We start from the raw sequence: 26,721 nt of genomic DNA on the forward strand, positions 1-26,721 counted from the left end.
TTTTAGTAAGAAGCTATATCACATTTTACACTTAAAAATGCTTTAGTTACATTGCAAACTTGGTATACTGTTATGTATGGTGTTATTCTGTATTCCAAGCATTTTCAAGCATTGCTACTTTGCAGTTCTTAGATTGTAACTTTAATTCTGGGGTGGCACAGTGGTAAGTGCTGTCGCCTCACAGCAAGAAGAAAACAAATTGCCCCTTCCCCCAGCTGGCTGGGGCTTTTTCTTGCTTGATGGTGTTTTAAGACCCCAACGTCGACTTCAAGGCAGCGCTGCGACCGTTGACTTCAAGGCACCTAGACCTAACCATAACCATTGCCTAATTGACTTCAAGGCACCGAACCCTAACCTTAACCCTAACCATTGCCTAATCCTAGTGCCTTCCAGGCAGCGCTGCCTGGAAGAAGACGTTGGGGGCTTAAAACACAGATAAACTGTCATTCTTTCCCCTAGAGTGCTTTGTTTCCCTCCCACAATCCAAAGACATGCAGGTTGCTGTAGATTAACTGGAAACTCTAAATTGCCAATAGGTTTAAGTTTAAGTATGTCATCTGTCTATTCATGTTACTGCCGAAGAGGAATCTCTCCTCTGTTGTACTTCCTTAGGTTACAGTTTTTCGGGTGTGTTAAGCTTTTCTTTATCTGCATTGACAGTGTTAGGATAGAGGGTTGAATGTTGTACATATTATACAGCCCTCTGAGACAAACTTGTTATTTGGGGCTATACAAATTAACTGCATTTGAATATCATGAGTATTTGATAGAGCACTAACCAACTTCAACATACCCTTTTTAAGAATATAATGCAATAACATGAACAACCTTAAATTGCACTGCATCACAGAGATCATAATGTTTCTCCTTTGCTTCCATAAATCTGTCTGTCTCTATAATTATCACGCTGTGTTCTCCACCTCCATAGGCAGACGTCCAGGTGGAAACCATGAGACTGCACTTTCAGGAGGAGTCACTGGACTATGTGTGCAAACTGCAAGAGATCCAAGAGAGAAAGAAGTTTGAGTGTGTGGAGCCGGTGAGTGACTCACCTTAGGGCATTGTCAACGCTGATGTGGCTTGTCTTTCACATTAATAAAAGCAAAGGTCAATATAGGAAATGTCACATGGGGTTAACTTAGGAGTGATTTTGTTATCTGTTTCTCTTTCACTTGCTGACTCTTTAGATTAATATCTCTTGTCTCTTTTTTCCGCTGTTGTGATATTTTTAGATGCTGGCCTTCTTTCAGACGGTCTTCACCTTTTATCACCAGGGCTTCGAGCTCGCCAAGGACTTTGACCATTATAAAAGAGCACTGCAGATCAATATTCAGAATGTAAGAAATATTAATTGGCAATGCGATATTACCATTCAACTGATTTCATGGAGATAAAGGGTTTTCCAAGGGAAGCTCATAAGTTTTGATTTGCAGTGACCTCTCATTAGCAAGGTCTTCCTGCCTTACCACTGAGCATTAGGAAGTGACTTCCTGGATCGTGTGTTTGCTTCCTCTCCCTCCCAGACAAGGAGTCGATTTGAGGGCGCACGGTCAGAGGTCTTCGAACTGATGAAGAGGATCAGGGAGACACCTCAAGAATACAGACAGACCAGCCCTATCAGTTGTGAAGGCTACCTCTATGTACAGGAAAAACGTAAGACCTTTATATAGTTTAAATGTGTTTTTAATATGGGGTGTCATATTACACCGATTCATAACACACACTGCTGCGAGGAAACATAGTCAAGGAGAGAATGCATGACAAACTCTCCCAAAATACACTGTCCAATGTCATGGTCAGAAGAGGGGGCGGGGTTACAGCTTTCCTTCAACTACTGTAAAAGTGTGTTAGTAGAGTGGTTTTGACTCATTAAAACACAACTTGAAATGATTTCTGTACCTACTGCATGTTGTCAGTGACATTATCTAAAGGTTTGTTGTGACAGGAAAGTTTGGACAGACTAGTAATTATTTTACATTGCTATTACGAACAAAACATGGAGGTTGAAATTTATTTTGAAGCAGCAGCAGTAGTGATGCGCCTGCAAAATGTTGATGGAATACAGACAAAGTGAGCAATTTTTTAGCAATACTAATTGTTATGATCCAAACAGTGTTGAATGTCTGTGATACCGTTTCTCCAGGGCCACCTCCCTTTGGTTCAAGTTGGGTCAAGCGCTATAGCACTTTTGTCAAAGAGCAGAAAATTCTGCACATGGTGACCTTTGACCACAGATCTGGTGGCAAGATTGTGAGTAGTCAAATAACACATATAGAAAATACTTTTCAGAACAACATGCTATTTTTCTGATTCTTCTTTTGTCACTGCAACATTCTGTACAGTAAAGTTTGCTTTTTTTGTTTTCAGGGTGAGACGGAGTCTGTCACGCTCAAATCCTGTCTCCGCAAAACGACAGACGTGTTGGACAGGAGGTTCTGCTTAGAACTTGACATAACAGATCGGTACATCATCACCTAACACTGTTTCTCAAACAAACTGTAATAATGTGCTTGTCGTTGCAGGTGTCAATTCACATATTGCTACAACTGGCAGTTACTTTTCTCCTTGATGACTCTTGCTGGAACACAATGCAAAATCATCTCATGTCCCTTGTCCATAGCAGCCAAAAAGCTCTTAGATTATCTGCTGTGATATACACACTAACAGTTTTGCTAAAGATCTTAGCTCCACACACTTGCTGATTACCCTTTAGCTTGTTGCTCTATGTGTTTTGGATTGCAGAGGGCAGGACAGCAGGATTTGTGTTGGAGGGCTGCCCTCACACACTTAGCTGGGAGGATTGTCACACCCTGCTGTGCTCTCCTCTAATGAATGTCTTATTCTGGCTCACAACTTAACTCTGCCCTGCCCTGTAGTATAAATAGTAGAGCAATACCCCAGATTTGAGTCCACACATCCATTCTGATTGGGAAGAGTAACTTGATATCCATCTGATCCTTCATGACTGTCTTATAATCCAGCTGGGATGACTAATACTATTTGTAGTTACTGCAAGTCCAAGGTGCAAGTGCCCTTGGCAGAGGGTGTTTTTTGTTCAAAGATTGCTGAAGCACATTTTATGGTTTATAGTTTATAGACACTGACATCTCCTAATGCTTTACTGTACTGTACCTCTAAGGCTTTGCTGATGGTGACGGTGGTATGGCTCTAATGCTGATGTGGTATGGCTCTCTTTCAGGCCAGGCACGGTGCTAACAGTACAGGCTCTGTCAGAGGATGACCACAAGTTCTGGATGCAAGCCATGGGTGGGAAGGAACCTGTGAGTCAGCTGCCTGCACTATGTCATCAACCACTCACATGTTGCTAATGTAGCCCCATTGTATTGTGTTTAACTGCCATCTTATAGAAAACCATTCATTTTAGTTTGATATACTTTCATATATCTGCACTTTACTGGATATCAAACGGCTTAAGTATACTTGATAAACTTTAAAAGGTCATAAAGAGTTCTGTTTTTTGTTAATTTGTTTAACAGATTGGACACTTTCTTGGGAGGACCTATTCTAAAGAAAGAGGAAGTAAGAAATCTAGCTGTAACAGACTTTGTATCTGTAAAGGAATACCATTAAGTTTCATGAGTGCAATGCTTCACCACATTTGAAGTTTTTTTCTTATCTTCCACCTGCAGTTGATGCCCAGCTGGATGATGTGGGTTTGAGTTTTATCAAGAACTCCATCAGCGCCATAGAGAAGAGAGGTGAGCTTCAGATATGTAAATATAGGAAAGCTCAGATAAGGTGATTTATTTAGGGAAATTTACCATGAGAATTGGTGGATAGAAACAGGTAACATGGCTGCAGTATCTTTATCTGTACACAAGGGGGCAGACTTGCTCCAATATTCAAACAAAAGGCTGACTGGCAGTGTGTACTGTAGATATTGCCTTTCATTTTGTAGCTCTAAAGTTCTTATTAATTTGCTTTAGTCTTCACATGCTTATCTGACCTCTTTTTCAGTAAAAATCTTGACATTCTATATCTATGACATTCATACATTTCCACATACATGTACATGGTTGTTGTATATGTATGTGTGTGTGTGTATATATATATATATATATGTATATATATATATATATATATATATATATATATATATATATATATATATGTATATATATATGTATATATATGTATATATATATATATATGTATATATATATATATATATATATGTGTGTGTGTTTCATTATTGTTATTACCTATTAGGTATTGATGACCAAGGCCTGTACAGAGTTGTTGGGGTAAGCTCCAAGGTCCAGAAGCTCCTCTTATTAATGATTGGTAAGTTAAAGTATATTATTTTTTTCTGCTCTGGAAATGTATTTTGCGTAGAGAGTTACTAGTAAGAGCTCAATAAAGTTAAAATTTTAATTGCGATGCCTCTGCACTATCTCTGTGATATTAGGTTGCCCCAGTTAAAGTTAAATGTGCTGATGTAATGGATGTGTCTGTCGATATTAAAAAGATAGTGACTGACAAACATTTCATGACTCAGCCGATCAGAACCATGTCTCTCTGAAGTGCAACAAGTGCCTGGGTGTATCTTTGCCTCTTTTCAATTCAGTTTTATATCCCCCAGACAACCAGACAGGGTCCCTCCCGTCAACTTCCTTTCACTTTTTGGCTTTTGCATCATTGTCACACCACTAAAACTGTCTATCAGTCGTCTTTCTCAATTTCCTTTATGCCTCTCACTTGTCTTGAATCCCTTTCACTCCACTTCTTTTCTATAGAGCTTGTTCTCTGTCCGTTCCATTGCTCCCTGTCTGCTCTCTGGTTTCCTGCCGTCTCCAGTAGACACCAGCTCACTTTCAGCTCTGTGTTCAGAATGACAACAAACTCAGGCAGCCACCACTGCCTGTCCCAGCTTCCTCCCCAAAACCTTTCAGCCTCCCAATCTGCCGACTCATGCTCTGCACTACATTAACACTCTGCTGCGGCACTCTAAGAAGTTTATTTAAAGCCTGAATATAGTAAAAGAAACATTTGTCTGTCGGCTAGACATTCCACATATTATTGTGAATTAGGGGACAATACAGATGCTTGCACTTTGATGTTTGCAAAGGTTGGTTCACTGATTGACCATGTAGAATAAGATATTTTCATTAAGCTGCCTTGAACGTAACTTGTGTTTTATCCCTGAAATGACAGAGGTAGTACTACTTCTACACAAACACACAAACACATTCACAAACAGTTCATGCATACAACAGTTCACAGTGTGTGGGTGAAGCAAGCTTTAAACCCTGAAGAAAGACTTTGGATCCTCCCACTCCTCCTCCTTTTCATCTCTCACCCACCGACATGGCCAGGGTCCAATCAGAGAGGACAGACTGATAGAAAAAGAGTCTCCCATCATATTACAGTACAAACAAAGAGAGCAGCACCTATTGAATGTCAGGCAACAATATAACAGGAAGAAGACTGTAAAAGTGAGCTGCATTCTGTCTATGACCTGTCCCTTGTACAGTATGTGTTAGTCAGGATATGGCTATCACAGTTGCTGAGTTAGACTTCTTAGTTCTATAGATATAATTGCAAAGTGAGGCAAATTTGAGGAATGCTGTGAGATGTTTCCAAAGAACTATTTGATACATTCCACATTTTCATGGTTTAAGGCGGAAATGACCATTCATGTATTAATGATCTGTCCAAACATGGTGGGCCATTTATTCCAGAGAGCTGACTAGATGCCTAAAATGTTTATGTTCCTTCCTACTTCGGTTAAATCATCTCAGTTCAAAACAATGTCTTCAAACAACTCTTGATAACTTTAAAGGGTTAATTCATTTAAATGACCAGAAACATAGTTTTCCTCAGGGTGGGACACACCACGGACACACTGTTCCTTTTAACTGTTGGCATCCACTCTACATCTTCACCTTTTTAAAATGTTGGTACCGTTCAACAAGTCCTTGATGATACTGCAGATTTCTACACCCATTGTTTGTATATGTATTTGGGTAAAGGTCAATACATGATATTTGTTTCAGGTTATCTTGGACTTACTTTCACACTCATTTTACCAGGTTGTCAATCCACCTATCCATAGTTTTGAAAATGTTTGATGGTCATGACATTTTCTTCTAGTTTAACAGACCTTTCTGCGTAATGGATTTGCATGGCGAAATGTTTTTATGCATCTAAGGGTGTATAGGAGCTGCAGTTCTAACTTTAGCTACTATGCTAAAGTCACTACCACACAGTATAGTAATGTCCCCAAGGGCTTGATGTAAATAACTAAGGTAAAATAAATTGTATATTTAAACTTGCTGCTGCTTTGTGGTTAGCAGTTTCATAATCAATGCTACTCCAACTGCTACTGCCAAAAGTTTTACGTTGTGCCCTTGACCTAAATCCGAGCCTGTTAGTGCTAGAGCAGATTACAGAGCCTGTGCAGACACCATCAATCTCAACACATACACACGTGCAGAGGCAGAACCTTAGCTACAAACTTCAACAACATTTGGTTTCAAAAAGTAGATATTGGACAGGCCATTTTGTGGACAGAGCAGGCAGAGAAACGCAGTCCTCCTGGCTGTACTGCTAAGATGAAATCCAAAAAATAAATTTCCAACACAGACCACCTACCACCCACGAAGTTAAAGTCTGTTTGGTGACCTGAGCCCTGTGCAGTACATGTGTCTGACTCACAACTCCTCACTGAAACATTACACTTCCACATTCTCTGCTGTTCATCCGAGGTTATTTAAGGTGTGACTAAAGCCTGCTGAATTTTCAGCACGACACAACGCTGGCGTCCCTGTGGAGCCAGTGAAGTAGTGAGGGATTAATTAAACTTGTAATAAGTATAGAACCAGCAGCCCTCTACAGGAGCTGTAACTTCCTTCCATATCCACTGGGGCTATGCTAGACCCAGAACCCGAAGGCTAGTAGCACTGCTTTTATCCTCACATGGCTAATTACAAGTGACATTTACTGTATGTTATATATTTTTACTTTCTATGCTTCTTACATAAACACACCGAGTCTTTGGCTGCTTAATGCCAAAACAGTAGTTAGCTGGTGCTTTGTGTTGTTACCTCATTCAGGGAATTTCCTAGTAAAGATATGTTTCATAATTGTGATTCATTCAGATGAGAAGAGCAACGAAGTGAATATGTCCACCAGCGAGGACTGGGACGTTAAGACAATAACCAGTGCACTGAAGCTTTATCTGAGGTAAGGATCAGTGGGATGAAAGACGCGCCCTCACACACCGACACATAAACAAATGTTAACCATTTAGAGGTGTCAAATAATCGATTTGGCGATCGATACAAAGTCTTTTGGCAACTCATTTGATAATCGGTTAATTGTTTTAGTTATTTTTCGAGCAAAAATTCAGAATAATTCACTTATCTGCTGATTCTTTGTCATATGTGATTATAAACTGAATATCTTTGTGTTTTGGACTGCTAAAATGTCAGTTATAATTCTGGATAAAACCATAAAATGTTAATCAGTACTGAAAAAAATCCTTACTTGCATCAGTTTCTACCCAGTAAGCATTAATGATGTTAATTTGCTAGTAATTTCTAAAAACTCTATTGTGATCAAATTAATGCTTACTGTCACTCGCAACAAAACTATTTGTTTGAACTTGTACATTCTGAGTGATGTGACTGCTGAACACATTTTGGGATAGTTAAGTTTTGTAATTTGTTGCTCGCACTGAGGATATGACATGAATGGACCAGTCCAGAGACACTTGCTTAGTGCATATTCTAAGTAAATCCACTTTATAGCGACCTAAGACAACCCCAGTGGTTAATGGAACATTTTCTTTGTATAGCTCTTATTTGATGATTATAAAACCACTGTTCACCTGAATATGAAACAGTCTATAGTCGTCTCTGTCTTTTGTAAAATAAGTTAATTATGCAAAGTGCTTCTGAATAATTAACCCCTTTGCGAGGTCACATTGCTTACTGTATGCCTGTTCCACATTCATCAACTCCTTCCTGGTTGACAGATAAAAGTCGCATTTTCTGAGTTTGGAATTTGCCTGTTTTTCTTAAAAACATTGAAAAATACTTACAAAAAGCCAATTGTTATGTATTTAAACTCATAAGGTTTTATGACCATCACAAAAAAATTGTGTCATGTGTAACCTGCACACTTCAATTGTGTTCATGTATGTTCATTATGCTATAACATGTTATCATTGTGGAAATGAACAGATTTTAAATGTCAAATTGAAAAAGCTAAATATTAATTATAAACAAATGTTTGTCAGCTATTTTTTCAATAATTGGTTACAGTTTCATTTTCATTTCATTGCTAAAACATGCAATACAAATAACAACATCAAAGCTGTTCTATTTAATTTCTCTCTTATTTTCACTCCTGTTACCTAAGTGCTACCATTAAATTGTAATACTGTAGTGTTTAATGTAATGTGTTAAGTGTCCACTGCTGTATAACAGTGCAGGAGCTAGACTGTCATCCACCAACAAGTATTCTGATCAGGATGTAAATGTCAAGGCCTATTCAAATGGGTGAAGATTGTGTTGTGATGGGCGGATTTTAAGCTTTAAGGAAGCAGTTTGTTACAGGTTGTGGGTGGTGAGACTCTGTCACAGAGTCTTCTCTTGTTTCAACTCCTAAAGTAAAGGAGAGCTTCACTGTGTGTTAGTTAGGCAATACCACAACATTTAGTAATTTTTAAACACTGTTCAAGATAACATAGCATATATTGTTATGCTATATTTAACCGTGCTGAGTGTTGCTCTGACTTGTCTTTTACTTTGTGTTTGGCCTGCTGGAATAAAGCAGGGTCAATCTCCTTGGTTTCCCTCTGAGACTAAGTACCTTTGGCCACTGGCCAGCTGCAGTGTGAAAGTACCTTCAGATGAACTTGGTTATCTCAAACGTGCACCGTCTAATTCCATCCCCTGGCCCTGCCACATTAATCATTGCTGTGTGCAGACCCTATAAAACAGTGTGCCGGCTATTTCTATCCCCCCATGGCTCAATTCAACTCTCACTTCTCCATCCAAACCCCCCACCCTTCTTTTTTTTCTCTCTCTATCTCTGTAAAGGAGCCTTCCTGAGCCGTTGATGACCTATGGACTTTACAAAGACTTTATTAGCCTTGCGAGTAAGTTTGACCACCTCATATACCATTACTTCATCTGAGTACAGACCCTAATCAAACAGCAGTGTACATGTGTTGTATCAGTCTGAGATGGACTTTAGTTTAGGCTCTGACAATGGTTTGTTCTTCAGTGAGTTATTTGAAACATGCAGTCAAGTGAAAAACATCATTGCTTTCATTAACTTTTTGTTACTTTTTTACCAATTCTCTTAAGTGGGTAATAGTGGCCAATCCTCTTAAGTAAAGGGTTCATAGTCTAGAGCCATTTGTCTGTGCAGTGTGTGTCTTGAATGCTGATGAGGATGTATCCACAGTTGTCTAAAAAGTGTTATTTTTAATGCTATACCTTTATATCTTCTTACTTGGTTTCAGAACTGTGCACTCCCACCATCTGAGGACACTCTTGTCCTGTTTTACATGACATATATGAATATATTTGCTGTTGACTTCCAGTGAATACAGTTTACCCACTCTGGTTCACCAAAAAGCCTTTCAGCTGACTTCGGCTTAGACATTTTTTTTTACATTTCAACTATAACACTGTGCTTCTGACATGTATTAGCCAATTAAGGCTATGTTTAGACGGAAACGATCTGAAGAGAAAACGCAAAAGTGGCGTTTCGTTCTCACTTTTTATTCCGCGTTTAGGCGAGCGTTATGGGGGGGGATCTGCGTGCATATGGTGACACAAAAGTGTGTGAAATGCGATCCACCAAGTCCGCACGCCAGTCCGAACCTTCTACTTGTCTCCCTCTCCTCCTCCTCTCTCCCTCTCCTCTCCCTAGTAGCGCGAAGCGAACAACAAAAGCTGACAATTTTGTCTGGACAGACGAGGAGGTGGAGTTATTGCTCCAAACAATGCACACACACGGCGCACACACACACACAAACACACACGGTACACACATGGTACACACACACACACAAAAACACATATGACACGCAGCACACGGCACACACGCATACAAACACACACACGTTTTTAAGATTTCCACTCTGGAGGGTGGTTTCACTTTTTTGCGTTTTTAAGCCCCAAAAATGGCGTCACCGTCTAAATGAAAGGCACATCTGATAAAATATTTTGTCGTTTTCACTCGCGAGCGTATTTGTGTGAACAGGGCCTAAAGGTGCTGTAGGTAGGATTGTGAACATCCAGGACTTAGCCAAAGAATTTGAACATCGACAACTTCTCAGTCTCTCCCCCCGTTTCTGCTAAAGCCCAAACGGTCTCCTAAGCCCCTCCCCCGACAAGGGAGAATGAATGCTTGTGCATGAGCAGTGACTGACACGCAGTTAGACACCCTCCTTGGCCCTGATTGGTGTATCTGAACAGGGAGCTGTGGATTTTTGCAAATCGCACTACAGGCTGTAGGTGGTGCCAGAGGAGCCAGATTTATTTTTTAAATGATCTGCCTAATGTAGTTCAACTCAAACATAGGGTCAGTTTCAGCAAATATGACAGAAAGTTAGTTGTATAAGTCTTACCTACTGCACCTTTAAAGAACTGCACATCTTCATCTAATGTCCACCTATTTTAACTTGCTACTAAAAACGTGGGGCCAAATAAGCCATTCAAGTTTAAAGCTGAAAGGTTTAAGGATAAATATGCTGTAATTGCATGCCCTCAAATTGTCCAGTGAGTGACCTTGAACAGCAAAAAGACACAATTTTCTTTTCCGCCCACATAACATAATTTCTGTGGAAAATGTTTTTAAAGCAAGCCAAACTTGAATCTTATTACAACAAGTGCTATAATTGGATCAGGTTGACATTTTTATCAGGGGCTCGCAATGCCCTCATAACGAGGGGGAAAAAATGGATTAGCAACGAATATTTTTTTGATGGATGACAGCATCCATAAGCAGCTTTTTTCCATGTTTAAATCCTTGTCGTTCCCATAGTAATGATGTTTTGTGAGTCTGTGTGTGTGGGCGGTCAGATGCCCATGTGTGAGGAAATGTTTAAGAGATGATCTTGGGGGTTTTAACACAACCCTTTTATACGGTAGCGACAGTAACGTAAAGCTATCTCCTACGCCAGCCTAGTGGTCCCTGCTGCCAAATTCTGGGAAGCTTCAGACCATATATCACTTTCACACCTCTTCTTCACTTATTTAAACAGGAATGTATCACACTCCAGTCCTTGGGGGTGATTGCCTCTGATCATTGTGTCCGTAAAGGTCCACTAACTTTTGCTCAATTTTTAGTTTTCCAGAATGTATCCAAATAGTTTTTTTTTTTAGGACTTTTGAAGTATTCGAGGGTACAATTAATCTGCTAAATTACTTTTATTTGCTGTTTCTGTACCTTAACCTCTGATTGTGCACTGCTCAAATCAACAGTGTATGTAGTGTATCATAATATCTTTAAATGTGTTGTTTGCTAATGTTTTACAGTATTCAATCGCAGCTTTGTTGGCTCTTTGCCACACAGAGAAATGCTTGTAGTTTAATGCCAGTGAATTGCTGCTTCTGCATTTGAACAGAGGGTGGTAGTCCAGAGTCTCGCATCCAAGCCGTCCACTGCCTGGTCCACAAACTGCCGGAGAGGAATCGGCAAGTCCTTGGGCTGCTTATGAAGCATCTGGCCAAGTGAGTGTTCATACTTCCTTGGTCATAGTTCACCCAATCTCCACCTCTCTCTCTCTCTCTCTCTCTCTCTTTTCTCTCTTTCTGCTCTTCCTGTCTGTCTCCTCATTCTCACTCCACATGCTTTTTCTCTCTCTCTTCCTCACTCCCACTCTCTTCACTCCCCCTTCCCTGCTGTCACTCCATCTCCTCTCTGTCTACTCAGTGACTACTGGGTAAGAAAATTAATGCCGCTAGGATTGTGTAGCCTGCCGTACCTGTTCAGCATGCCGTTGTACAGAAAGCCAGTGAAGTGAAATTAAATGGACCTCTCAAATTAAGGCCTCTCTTGAGATTACTCTATACACCCCTGGATAGACCACTATTGTGCATCATTCCATTTTTGAGATTAGATAGGAAGAAAGATTTAAGAAATAATGTTAGCTAACATTACAAGGTTTTACCTCAGCAAGCTTTTTATAAACTAAATATGAGCAAATTGAAGATAAGTAAATAATCCCTCTTCCCTGAGGCGGTGAAAGTCTGGTGGATCTTATTTCATAGAAACCCGCTGCAGAATCAGGCTCTGTTAAAAAGGCAGCGCTATTGAAATTGAATTTGGATTATCCAGCGTGAAATTCTCCAGACTGGAGAGACTCGAATATTTTTCTGAAGTTGGCGTGTGTGCATGTCCTGCAGGGGAAGGAAGCAAAGCCAGAATTTCACACTCCTATCTGAAATGGTTTCAGAGATGTTATAAATGTGAGTTGTCACCGATGTTTTTGTCTTCAAAGGCATCCTTTGAAGCTATTTAAACTGTCTCTCTGCAGATGCACTGCATATCATCATATTTTGAGTGTGAAATCTCTTCACCTGTTCGAATAACTTTTTCTTCCAATTATGTTTTTTTTCTTCACTTTCGTATGACCTCCTAAGATTAAGTTTCATCTGCCGAAGGTGTTCTGTTTTCACAACTGATCTTGAAGACATTTAATGAAACCTATCATTCCTTCATGTCAAATGTCATTACCGTGTTGTTAAAATAATCAAAATAGCCACTGCCAGCGGTATTCATAGTTGTTGGAAAGTAAGGAAAGCCTTATCAGTGGCATGTTTGGAACTTAAACAAGTCTAGATGCACAAATCTATCATTTTTGATTTAATGTTATATTTAGTGTAGGGAATTACAAATGCCAAAATGTACATGCAGGACAACTTAATGTTTGGATTAAAGAGTATTGGCTAGGATTTGCTACAGCTTACTGTTGTTGGCAAAAATTTAAAATGTCATAAGATGTGCTAAAATACCCCATTTTTAGTTGTCATTTTATCTCAGAATGCAGTGGCTGCTTTACGAAGTCACAGTTTTCAGTGCCTCTGTGATGTGATTGACAAAATGTTGGCTCACTATAAAAAACAAGATAACTAAGAAGTGATTCACAGAATCAAAAAGATCAAGAAAAGGTTAAAAGTTATCCTGATAGGATTGCTTGTTGTGAAATTATGCATTATAGGAAGAAACGATACACACTTGAGGGTTTCCTGCAGTGCTTTTTAGCAGAAGTGAGCCGCGTTGCCTAAAAGAAAGACGACCTTTCAGTTAACATTATAAAAACTGTTACAATTTAAGAGCACAGGAGCAATTTTACATAGCAACTGCCTTATATTTATTGAGTGAGACTGTCTTCCACTAACTAAATTGATCACAAGATGAGACGCTGCAAAGCCTGGTGGCTTACAAGCTCTTTTAAACAGTTTGCACGGGGAAAACCTGTACTGTATGTCAAGGGTGTGTATCATGCAGCAGCCAAGCGATAGTTGACATTTGCCACTATGTTTGTCTTCATTTTCTTGTTTGCTCATAGACTTAATTTTTTCACATTTGTTTTAATAGCATACATTACAGTCACAGTACAGTAGAGTTTTGCCCTGTTTTTCTTTGTTCGTATTTAATCTATCCCATTTTCTGTTCACTGATCCCTTGTTAAATATTGACATCAACAATGAGGTAGAATCAAAGGTTATTGTTTCTTACTTAAGTACAGTTTTATTCTGTCCTAAAAAAAGTCATATGTAAAACGTGTATAATGTGAGTTGCTATCTTCCTCAGTGTGGCGGCTCACAGTAAACAGAACCTGATGACCGTGGCCAACCTGGGCGTGGTGTTTGGCCCCACATTAATGAGGCCACAAGAGGACACTGTCGCTGCCATCATGGATCTTAAATTCCAGAACATTGTGGTGGAGATCCTCATTGAGCACAATGAAAAGGTAACAGTCAAGACTGGGATTTGCCAGACATGCAGTGCAGTATCGACTGTACCATCACAAAAGTAATACACTTGAAACTGAACACTCCGAAAATTGGAAGTCTACTTTTAATAGTACTTTATATGTTTCAGAGGAAGTAATTAGTACCGTGTCTGTAAAAAAAAAAAAAAGTCTTTTTATTGCATTATGTTCGATTCTCTCCCAAAATGTCGGTTTTTGATTGGTCAAATCATTACTACACTGGCTGCACTTTTATGATTCAGTCTGTCATTTAGTGTGTAATTGTGTTTCCACTTGCCATCCAATTATATTTACTAAAAGCTAGACACTCTAGGCAACACAAGGTGCAATGATAACACCAAATCAAATCTGAATCAGGGGACATGACATCAGTAAGCTGCACACAGTACCTTTATGTTCATCTACCTGGGTGGCGTGTAATTACTTGATATTTAAGGATAAAAATGTGCAAGCAAAGCAAAAGATCTAATTTAGAAATTTTGTATTTTTCTGTGTAAAGCTCTTCTCTTCTGTATGTCCTGTTTGTTAAGGCTGTTTAGACTTGTGTTTATTTTACATAGAAATCATGCCTATCCACCTTTAATCCAGCTTCTTTGAGCAAATGTTTTAGCAATGAAAATGCACCATATTGGTTACTTAGTCGTTTGGACATATGCGTTTTAAATGTATTGCTTTCCCTTAGGGGTGTAAATCACACATTTTATCACAGTACGATATTCTATAGATTTTTTGGGACAACGATACAATGTTTACTTATATAACAAAGTGCCACAATACGTTTTCGATTCGATTGAATTCAGGGGCCTGTGACCGATACGAGACAATACATGAGCCCATATAACACAATCAGTTACATTTATATATATTTACAAAAAGCAACTAAAATATGATCTGGCAATTTCATTACTAAGCTCTTCCAGACATCTAAATTAAAAACTAATTTTTAATTAAAAAAAAGAATAACTATGAAGTGGGAAAATAAAGGCGCATCTTAAAGATGACTCGTCGATGTTTTCACTTTGTATCGATAATGTTGGATCGTTGATGATTGAATCGATGTATCGATCCAAATCAATGTATCGTTACACCCCTACTTTATCTGCAGTATAATGAGCAGAAATAAAGTTCTCAGATAATGAGACTTGTACCGCATTAAACTTCAAGCCTTGGGACAGCATACCCTTCACCCAGTTATTAATGTACAGAGGAGTTAGACAGCAGTTTAATATCCAGAATCTTTTATTTGCCCAATAGGGGGAGCCCCAAGTGCTCACACCAGGATTAAACACATTTTATTCTGTTCATTTTCAGTAGGTTGATTATCTTTAGGTTATCATATGCATTTGATTATATTTGGAAGGTCCTTTGCCTGCCTAAACACATTTATTTTGCCTATGAGTTGTATCATAACCTGTAGTTCATGGGATCATGTAATCGCCCCAGAATGTCATTAATCGGTGTCAAACGGGTTTGACAACACAAATTGTCCGTGTCAAAAGAGAAAAAGGTTTGAGATTAGTTTTCTAATCTGTTTTGAAGCAGGACTGCACTCTGCATAGAAGCATATGAAACCAGGAGCTTTTAGTAATTCCCCCCCCCCAGCTTCATTAAACGGAAGATGATGTGTATTGCAAATAATATCTCCACCCAAGCTCACAAATCTAAAATGGGGTGTGAGAGAATATAGATGCCTGGTGAAAACCAACGGGGTATACAAATGTGCTAAAACAACATCAGCAACACAGTGTACACTGCTAGTCTCTAAAACTACCCAGAGGTATCCAACACCGTCCAGGTGATAAAGGATGCAGTGTTAGAATGCAGCAAGAGCATTTTGGAAAGTACAGCGTGTTAGAGCAGGGGGAAAGTTGAGCAGACAGACAGACAGGCATTAACTTCCCCCACAGCTTAGTCCCACTCCAGACTGTTGATAACCCCAGATACCAACAGTAGACTCTGTTTTACATTCACCTCCCTCTGCAGAGAGAGGGGAGAGAGGGAGCGAGGGAGGCAGCAGAAACTCTCAGCCATATCAGATTTCTCACTTTTTCTATCTGCCTTTCTCCTCCAAACTTTCTCTCTCATGCCCCCTCCTCCGTGTCTGCCTTTCCCGTTCACACTCTGGCTCACTTTCTCTGCCACTTTCTCTCTCTCCTCCCTTCCCTACCTCCCTCCTCTCCTCGTCTGTGATCCTTTCTGAAGCTCTGCTGAGACTTCCTCTCCTCTGCAGCCCTATTCTCTTTTAACTCTACATCTGAAGTTTATATGTAAACACGGCCCGGTGTAAACAGGCAGTGCCAGTTGGCCAGCCCTCCTCGAGGTCCAAACCCTGTTTATTTTACTCAATTTCTCTGAGGAGAAATGTCACCTTAACTTAGACCCAGATTTCTGGACGGGATGTGATTGCGTTACATGTGGAGCTGCTCTTGTTTATTTTGGCACAAGCCAAATCTTCTCGCATGAAGTTTTTAGGGTCCAATCAATGAGCTGCTCAGCTCTCCCTAGGAGCACATGCTGTGGCTGCAAATGGCCTTTTCCATTCATCTACCACTACACAAAGCCTGTGAGTTTCAAAACCTGTTCACTAAGTGAGGTCAGTTGAGGACATGCTGCTGCTCAACACTACAGAGTATCTGCAACCACCATGTTTTAGTTTTGGTAAAGACTTACTGTATTTACATTGTGTATTCAGATCTTTGCAGATGCTCCGGAGTCATGCCCTTTTTCACCTGCTGCCCCAGTATTCTCTGCCCCCACAAGGCAGTCCAAGAAGCAGAGTCGACAGAATCGGCCACTGGCTGTCTACAATCCACAAGCCCTAGACATTCAGAATGGTAAGAGATGTGCACGTGTATATTTTCACACCTCTACTGTATATATATTTAAGGAACTGAGTCTGACAAAAGACTTATATGATCATACAGAATTAGAATGATTATATAAACCTTACCAATAAGCCATTTTAGATATAAACGACCTCAGTGCTCCAGAAAGTATGCAACTCACAAATTTATTTATTAATTTACAGAGCCCAACCGGTATCGGAGGTACATTTGTTTGGTAATTTGTGTGTGCTAATTAGTAATTCATGCTCTTAAATTAGGCATGAATTGTTTTATTAGAAAGCATAACTGTCGTTTAAGCTAGTTGTACCTACAGTAATAAGCTGGTAACTGAGTGTATTTTTGACCACTATGAACCATAACACTGTTTACAGATGACAGACTGAACCTTAGTCGAGTCCTCTCTTTATTACTGTGTGGGGAGATTTGCATCTATGACTATGTGTCCCCTTGTTTTTTTTGTTGTAATGCTTAAAATTAACTAACTCCTCTGATACTTGATGAAATCGGAGACAATGACAGGGCCCCTCTCCTGTGCATCAGGTGAGCTGATCAGCTGACCTAGTGACCCAAACAATCTAACTCCAGCAATTTCCAGGGCCAGACAAATCCCTTCCCCTCCATACAAAAGGAATCTAAATCTGCTTACCAGATTGCCTCTCTTTACCTCCCTCGCTCCAGATTTTAGCATGGGGTATTTTAATATCAGGGATAAAAGGCGTTATCCTTTTAACCTTTGTGTCCTTCATATGAGTCCCACGTAATGGTTTTAAGGTAAGTTGTCTCGACATTTCAGATCAGTTGTGTATTTGTTATTGATTTGCTTAAACCTACAATATCAGATATCAAATTTTTTTTTTTTAAGATTCTTTTTTGGGGCTTTTTCCCTTTTATTAAGTAGTGACAGTGGATAGACATGAAAGGGGGAGAGAGATGGGGGATGACATGCAGCAAAGGGCCACAGGTTGGATTTGAACCCGGGCCGCTGCAGGACTCGGCCAACATGGGGCGAACGCTCTTACTGGGTGAACTAGAGGCCGCCCTTTTTTTGTCTACTTTTTTTTTAACCTTAATCCAGGTAAGTCGATTTTAAGAACAAATTCTCATTTGCAACTACGACCTGTCACATTCACACAGTTACACATTCATACCTGGAAGCTGCCCAGTAAAACCACAGTCTGATCTGCTGGCCACTGAGCAGCTCCACTGGAGCGGTTAGGGTTAAGGGCCTTGCTCAAGGGCACCTCAGTGGTGGTAATGAAGGAGGGGCAAGCACTGCTCTTTCACTTTCCCCTCCAGATTTTATCCTGTCGGACCTCCCGGTCACAAGCTCGCTTCTTTAACCTTTAGGCCACCATTGCCCGGGGGCAGCGGAAACGAGAAAAACTCTTTAAGTTGATAGGGTAAACAAACAGTTGCGGAGCAACATTATATAATTCATTTAAAGTTGTGTTTCTGTGTTCCTGGCAAATGCAATCACAATATTCACTCTCTTTTAGCTGTTTTGTGGGCTCTACCAACTTCTGAGGGAAATATTTGGCTTATACGCAGGTAGTCTACAGTTGGTTTTTAGAGTGTTCTAACTGAAAACAGCTGCCTACTGCAGCTGAAAACGATGCTATCAGAGTGAACCAGCTAAACAATAACCTGAAAATCACTATAAAGCTCCTTAAGGCCAAGTGGAGTCGCAGATTTGGGTGATATAATTAGTAAGTGATTTGTAATTTTTGACAGGGGGTACGAACCTGGTTTGTTTCATTCACCTTCGTCCAGCAAACCGCCCAGTGAACAACTAATAATAAATATGATTTTCAAAGGTCCTTAGGTCCGTTTCAGAAAGCAGGTTTAGTGAAAACTCTGAGTTTGTTAACCCTGAGATGAGAGAAACTCTGGGTTTTCCGTTTCAGAAAGAGCGGTTAATCAAACCTGAGAGGGAGGGGTAACTCCAGCCCGTTTCAGAAAGAGAGGAAACTTAACATCAGAGTTACTATGGTAACAGAGCCTGTGAACCTAACCTGGTCAGGAGCAGGTTTTCTTCAATAAACCTCGAGTTTCTCTCAGTCTCCTCCCTCTGACACAGCGCTCTTTCATTTCCTCATTCATTCATTCATTCAGTCTGTAGCAGGTACATTTTAGCCAGTTTGTCATCTGCATGAATAAAAAAAACAGGGTTGGTTTATTAACTCTGTTAGGCAGGCTATAACAGTTTTTTTCTCGGACATGTCATGTCCTTTTGTCGACGATCTCATTGATGAAGAAGCTGTATTACTTCGTAGAGAGTTAAACATACGTCGGGAGATGATAGGCCCCGACTATAGATGTATTTTTTTATTTCCAGATAACTACCTATTTGAGCGGTATCGTTTTTCTTCACATTCCATCACATATGTACATAACCTTATCCGTCCTCATATCACTAACGTTACCCATCGTGGACATGCTCTACATCCCAGCAGATTCTTTGTGTCGCATTACGTTTTTTTGCAGTTTTCTTTACAACATTGGTGATGCGGAGCATAATAGTAAAGCCACTGTATGCAGAGCCATCAGAAGAATGTGACTCGCTCTGAAACATTTTTTAAAACGTTTTTGTAGTATTCCCTGGACACAAACCAGTAAGACACATTAAAAAGGAGTTCCACAGGATTGCAGGTGAATGATGTAAAACCCTTTGAAATAAATTATTTTAAAATATAAGTCTGTTAATGACATGGTGCTGCAACCTCAGAATGGGATTAGTAGTACTTTTTCACCTGCATGTTTGCACCTAAAGGAAATAGATTATAGGTTCAAAACCACCCCACCAGTTTTCACCAGTAATATTATACTTGTGATTAAATATGAAATTAATACACTATATTAGAACTTACGCATTTACTCTAGCAGCATTTTTCGCCCACGCCAATTCTCGCTCTTTTGCAGCAGCAGCCGTGTTGCTTTTTTTTTTTACGAAAATATATGTTCAAACTCACTGTATGTGCTTATGAGTATTTCCAGTTCCAGAGGGGGAAAAGTACGGCGACTGATTTTTTTGTGGTTGTTGCCATGGTGAATCGTAGTATCATAGTTCCATTCATGCTGCCTTTTTATAGTGGTGGTGCACGCGCTTAACTCTGAGTCAACCTACTCTTGAGTTGGTTGAACTGACTCAACTCAGAGTTTCCCATCTCAGGGTAAATCAACTCAGAGTTCAGGGTTAGACTCTTAGACTTTGTTAAACCTACTTCCTGAAACGGGCCCCTGCGCACCCATGGTCCACCCACACAGGTGTTTTCATTTATTTTGCCTGTGTGGTAGCCTGACAAGCCAGACGACATCAAGATGTTGGGTCTGGGAACTCACCATTGACAGAGCTCAATCTGAGGGGCGGGATAAACGGTTGTCTTTCAAATTCCCTCTGCACGCAATAGGATAGCACTACAACCAGGCAGAGCAACGAAGAAGGTAGTGGAGCTAGTTGATAGATTAAACTTTTGCCGTATCCGGTCGGCAAAACTCCGAACACATCTTCCTTTTTTAAGAATGATTTCTGTGCCGTTCTTTTCTCAAAGAAAAGCTTAAGTCTTCCAGAAGACCGCTGTTCCCAGCAGCAGCTAATTAATCACAACTGAAAACATATGTGTAGATGTACAGTAAAAAGCCTTTAAATAAATGAGTTTCATTCCGTTAAGGTGAAAATCACAGTTTAAACTAAATACAACAAACAAAGTGTACAGTACAACAGACCCGTAATGCCAATCCCATTGCTGGGGAAAAAGAAAAAATAGTCCAAACAAGCTACTTTTTAACATTAACAGTTGCTTCAATGTCTTTTCCGTCTCCCCGAAGCAGGATCTTTGCTTGACAGTAAAATTGAAATAAAAGAGCTTGGATCTCCGTAGTGTTACTTAGGTTCCTGTCTATGACTGCAAAAGTATATTATTATGAACAATACAAACTTGGTTGCAAGTCTCGCCTGTTTTGACAGCAGTTTGATTTATAAAATTCCCTGTTGATGCAGCATTGCCTTATGTATTGATAAATTATTCAGCTGTTTTATCAGGCAAGCTATCATCAGTAAGTTGGAATAAGCTGAATGCTTTACAGTAGAATAAAATGAATAAAAAGATTCAAGTAACTAAAACTTTTTTTTTTTTAATCCAAATGTCAGCAGTGGGAGATGGTTCCAGCCAAGCTACAGATGAGACATCAATGGGCAGCAATGAGTCTGTATCGTCCCAGTCGTCGTCAGCTTCAGCCTCAGAGATGCCTGAGAAGAGTGACCATGTTCCCCTTAGCAACAGCCTCAGCTCAGGCAGCAACTCCGGGTGAGTGGTTCATTATGCTGAAGCACCAAATCACCACTACACCACTGACAATGCAGGTTTTGGTTGGGAATGAAGTAGACATAAATTAATCAAAATGGTTTATATTCAAATGTGGGCTGTGTACACTGTATGGATTACAAATGGAATTGAAGACATTTAATATTTTTAATATTTTGATCACTATTTTTGCACCCCCCCCCCCAGCTGTATTGTTTAGATAATATTATACTGTAGATCCAAGATGAAACCTACAGAAGCAAAAAAGTCGCAATTACAAATCCGTCTGCTACTTCAGCACCATGGACAGCACCATAGATTAATCCATTAATGCTCAGTAAGCCTACTGATCTTTCAGAGCCATGGCTGGGAACATAGATTCTAACTTGCACAAACCCCAGTCAGATAAAGGATCAATGAGTCAGGCTAGACTAGACTAACTAACTGTCCAACTAAACAAACCCTCTGCCCCTGCACTCTCTCTGCTACCAGGGGATGGAGGGTGTGGGGGGTGGCAGGTTAACAAGGGGCATTGCTTACAAGGGGGATGGCATCCCGCCTCAAATCGCCTACTACTAGTACACACTAGTGTTCGAATTTAGGCATGTTGTAATTAACTGGTCTCTGCTTCCAAAACACAGTTGTTAGCCTGATAATCAGACTAAGTTGCCATTTTGTTTCACTTCATTCATTCTCTATATGAATCACTGAACATATTGGAGATGGGGGTGGCAAATCACAGGTTTGGAACCAAGCTACACAGCTGTGACTTCAAGCAAGTGCACTTTCACTACACAGGCAAAATACAAGTGTAATGTAAAGCCATTTTTTAAAGTAGGAAATTATTACTTTTCATGTGGTTGGTTCTGTGGTGGCATTGTCATAATTATTGTGATTGTTTGCAAACAGTAGTAATGTTAAAAGTATTATTAGTATTCTAGTTATTAGTCGTATTAGGGACATTGTACAGTTAGATTTGACTAAGCTAATCAAGACTATCAGCTCCACCCAACTCTCTCTGTATTTCTCAGCATAGCTGTGTTCAGAAGATTGTGTCGTCCAGCAACGTTCGTGCGCAGAAACTCGAGTGAAGATAATTACCTCTTCTGAAGAGTCCATCATCATCATTTTTAATCCTCTGTGTCCTCCTTGGCTACAGGCAACTGCGTGGAGGAGGGGTGGGGGCTGTGCGCAATCACGGAAGGCTTGTATCATGTGGACGCACCAACATTTTTGTTGTCCATATTTAGAATTCCTCATGGGGGCGACAGAAACTACGCACTATAGCTTTAATGAAGACCTGAACTGCCAGTTATGTTTCTTATTGCAGCAAAATAAGATGATGAGTAAATTATTCCTATGTTAACCATTAGCACACTCAATAAGGGCCTTACAATAATGTCTCTTAAATCTCGTTGCCTCTTCCCTGGGAGATTATTAAATCAGAAATGCATCTTGCCCTCATTATAGAATTACTGCTTGAATACTTGTTGTACTCCTATAGAGCATCATAGTAGCAGTTACACTTCACTGCACTGTGTGGTTGCGGTGCAGTTCTGTTTTTTCCACCCTGGTGAAAAGAGTATTTAGCAAGGATTGTTATTACTAACAATAATCGATATTTGAACATTGTGAATTGACTCGCAGCACTCGCAGCAAATAACCATGTCAATTTTTAATGTGAATCCTTCAGAGTTAATAAAAAAATAAAACAATAGATTAAGCAATAGTGCAATTAATATTTAGTCTCAGTCCCAATGTTTTTGCTATTAGTCAAATGTCAGCCACTGTTTGTACTTCTCTCTCTGTCTCTTGTACTAATACTAGATGGAAAATGCTTCAACAGGGCTTTGCCTCTCTCTGGCTTCTCCTTTCTCTCCTCACTCTCTCTACTAAGTCCTTGGTCCTTTTTGTTGTTTCCACCCCATGACTTGTCTTGAATGCTGATGTGAGAGATGAATTATTGGGTTATGCTGCAGATGTTAGACTCACTGCTGTGTCATGTCTACAGATTCACCTTGGAATAGACTTTTTTTCCCCCCTCATTCACTGTCCACTTCTCCTTCTCCATCAGCTGAAAAGAGCTGTAAAATAAAAACAAATCCATCTCACACAACTTGACTCAGGACAATGTGAATACTTTCTCACTTTGACCTCTGTGGGTATGTGCCCACCTGTGTGTGTGTAGGCATGTGCGTATCATGCATTTCTTCTCTAAGTTGCAGGATTAGATGAACAAGGCTACAGTATTTTACTTATGTAATCAACTCCTCTTTTTTTTTTTCCTCTCCTGCGGGTATTTTTTTGCACTTTCCCACATATGTGGCATCATGTTGGAGGACGGAAGAAGCAACCAGGAGGAGGTCGTAAATCTCAGCTCTTATTTGTTTGGGAGACAGGTGGCCGTGCGTTGGCCGTGTAAATCGTATTGACATTGGGGAGATATTCATCTTGTTTACCCTTATAGCCGCAGCCCCTGTCCCTTTATGAAGACTTGCGCCATATGTCACAGGGTGTCGCCCTGGCTTTGTTCACTCATAAATCTTAGCATGTGAGATGGTAGAGACCTGTTAGCACAGCACCTCTCTGGCCTGGAACCCAGGGATTCGGCTTCAGTCCTAGCCAAAAAGAGCAGTAGGGAAGGCAACTGCTAGATTACTTCCAGCCACTCTCAGAAATGTATTATCTGCATTCTGGTGTGCTCAAAAATGCACCTGGAAAACAGCACTTTTTAGTCGGTTCTCTGCAGTATAGCTGCAGCAAAATCTGCCTGGTCATACACTAATGCATCCTGACTCACTATATCATGCAATGCCTCTTTGTGGACTGTGGCATGATTTATCATCTCCGTCATTTTCGATGTCTTGCCTCATTTCTCCTCTTCTCCCTAAATTCAGTCACAGCTTCTCCCAGTGGTACTGTTGCCTCAAGTCCTACCCGATGAGGTTACATTTGTTGGCCACTTTTCCTTCCTCTCCCCTGCTCTACCTCCAGCCATCCATTGCTCTTGCTGGCAGACAGCTGTGGATCATAAAATGGTGGATCAGAGCTTATTTCCTGCCCACCCAAACTGGCGGTGAATGGACCTGCAGCTTGGCTGATGGTTTGATCCCACTTTCTACTAGAAACGCTACTAAATCCCACCGCTGCCCTGCTTCCTTTAATAGAAAGACAGTTGATAGCCCCGCTCATCCCCATGTTAACTCCACGCCAGGATCAACAAGGCCTGGATGCTTCAGGGTGAAATTCCTGCAGTAATGAGAAGCAGCAGTTCACTCCTGTTGATGAATTTCTCCCTGCTACTAACCTGGCAACGTGGGATAATGTGCGATAACCCTGATGGTTGTAATAATAAAATACCAAAAGATCTCTAGTTGCACTTCACTTTGGAATTCGATGCATGATGCTTTTTTGTTTCTTTTTTTATTATATCAAATCTCTTGCATATTATGATATATATGCCTATAAAAAATCCTCAGAACCTAATATTCTTAAACTTGTCACACTTTTTATGAATATTACTAACATCTCGAGAGGGATTTTTATGTGGGCCTCACATACAGTGCATTTTCACACAAGCCCCCATTTACTGTATTTAATCATGTTTACAGAAGAAGCTTAGCTAGGCCTGTGATGGGGGAAAACAACAGATGAGCAATTCAAAGCTTGATGCTATTTTTGTTGAAGAGAAATGGTAAACGATTTCCCTCGGTTTGGCTTAGCTATAATTGTGAAAGCAATTTTGGGATGAATCCATTTACCTCTGGTACATTTAACAAGTTTCTAGGGCAGCCATGTGACATTCACTGATTTCCCCTAACTGTTCATTCTATAATAATTTAGTTATCGGTTTATTTTAAAGATCTTCACAGATCTGTATAATGCTCTTTCAACTGAAATAAGCAGCTTGATATGTTAAGTTTTCTCAACTATGTGTGTGCATGCATTAGATTTAATGCATTAGATTTTATGGTATTCAGGGGTTTGGTGTGTATCTGAGTGGGTTCACCTGCAGGTGGGTGAAGCGTTGGTGCTCCTTTGCTCTCCCTTCTCTTGGCTGTGACCCAGGCAGACAGTGGTTTGCCTGGGCCCAGGTTAATGAGTGGATTTGCTGCACTGCAGCGCAATGTCCCCCCATGCTGATGTGGAGCAGCTGAGCACCACAGTGGCCCCACACTGCTGCAGAGCTATAAATCACCCACAGTCAGGCCAGGCCCGAATGGAACAGCCACTTCTGGGGATGAACAAGCACACTGAGGAATAGGCAGAGGAAGCGATAGCCCAGTACCATGTGCTCACCTATGTCCACATAAGATCCCCTACCATTTTCCCCCTTCTCTCTCTCTTCCACCAGTGCCAACGTAACCACTATTCACAACATCCTCTCAACCTCCAGCCCCTCCCCAGCTGCTCCCTCTAATTGCCTTTATTAACGTCTCTATGGGAGCGGCAGCTAGGAGAAATTTGCTCATTATGCACTGTATTAGCACTGGCCCTGGGGCAGGCATGGAACACAGAGGGATGCCTGGCTTAGACTCCTGCTCGCCTCTGCTCCACTCTGCCTTTACCAAGACCCCTACCTCGATCCTTTAGGTGGACAATAGACTCATTGACCCTGACACTAGCCAGTATAAAGCACAGCTACTACTGTAAACGGTGTAGCTTATGGTGAGAGTGTTGGAGTGTTATTGTCTGAGTTTACAAATACAGAAGTTATATACAGTACATTCCTGTAGGAGGTGAATGTACATAAATGGTGACAAATTAAAGGAAAAATCAACATAAAGTGGAACACTGTAAGCCTCCAGGACACTTATCATTTATACTTCAGGACGTTTTTTTTTTATATTTTCAACTTCAAGTGTCATTTTTATATCAATGGTTTTGTATCATTCTTTTGACGTCACTCTTAGTGGTGGTTGCACACAGGTCTGTATTACAGTTGTTCTTTTGTCTGTTCTTAAAACAAAAAGGCAAACAACTGGACCACGTTTGATTATTCCTCTAGAATCCACATTACGTTTAATTCATGACTGTTTGCGTCCCTTTATTCGGAATCGTCTTCCTACCAATACTGTCGACTCAGATTATTTTGGACTTAGATTTTCTTTGTTTCTTTGTTTGTCTGTCTGACCTGTGTACTTTAGACTAGAGCTGGGCGATATGGAGAAAATCAAATATCACAATATTTTTGACCAAATACATCAGTTTATATTGCATTGATATTGTAGGATTGACTATTGGTGCTTTCCCAAAATATTAACACAATGAGAGTTTTGATAAATAATCATCAATTATGTGGATATAATGACTAAGTAGGTAAAGGCAAATAATAGAACAGCTAGAACAGTCTGGTAAGTTCAGAAAATGACATCACTTTACTGTAATGCAACCTTTAAAGTGCCCATATTATGAAAAAAAATCACTTTTTCTGGGATTTGGGGTGTTATTTTGTGTCTCTGATGCTTCCAGACGCATACAAACCATCCATGTTGTTTTGAGTGAGATACGGTTTCTGAATGTGTCCTGCCTTCAGTCTCCGGGTGAGCTGGTCAAAATCTGCACGGCTTTCTACGTCACTAGCCGAGACGAG

General features: G+C 40.3%; 1 protein-coding gene across 4 annotated transcripts in view; it reads left to right on the forward strand.

The window, feature by feature from the left end:
• Positions 1-26,721, forward strand: part of arhgap10 (Rho GTPase activating protein 10) — a 57,699-nt gene that overhangs the window by 20,756 nt on the left and 10,222 nt on the right. For all 4 annotated transcript variants that reach the window (XM_078262759.1, XM_078262766.1, XM_078262751.1 and 1 more), the window contains exons 6-20: positions 929-1,039; positions 1,233-1,337; positions 1,524-1,653; positions 2,144-2,250; positions 2,368-2,462; positions 3,200-3,281; positions 3,498-3,540; positions 3,651-3,719; positions 4,231-4,305; positions 7,122-7,206; positions 9,069-9,127; positions 11,609-11,714; positions 13,801-13,960; positions 16,674-16,815; positions 20,975-21,131. In XM_078262759.1, the coding sequence (XP_078118885.1) occupies positions 929-1,039; positions 1,233-1,337; positions 1,524-1,653; positions 2,144-2,250; positions 2,368-2,462; positions 3,200-3,281; positions 3,498-3,540; positions 3,651-3,719; positions 4,231-4,305; positions 7,122-7,206; positions 9,069-9,127; positions 11,609-11,714; positions 13,801-13,960; positions 16,674-16,815; positions 20,975-21,131 (1,526 nt within the window). The remainder of the gene's footprint in view (positions 1-928; positions 1,040-1,232; positions 1,338-1,523; positions 1,654-2,143; positions 2,251-2,367; positions 2,463-3,199; positions 3,282-3,497; positions 3,541-3,650; positions 3,720-4,230; positions 4,306-7,121; positions 7,207-9,068; positions 9,128-11,608; positions 11,715-13,800; positions 13,961-16,673; positions 16,816-20,974; positions 21,132-26,721) is intronic.

This window comes from Sander vitreus, chromosome 2 (assembly GCF_031162955.1).
Source record: "Sander vitreus isolate 19-12246 chromosome 2, sanVit1, whole genome shotgun sequence".
NCBI lineage: Eukaryota > Metazoa > Chordata > Actinopteri > Perciformes > Percidae > Sander > Sander vitreus.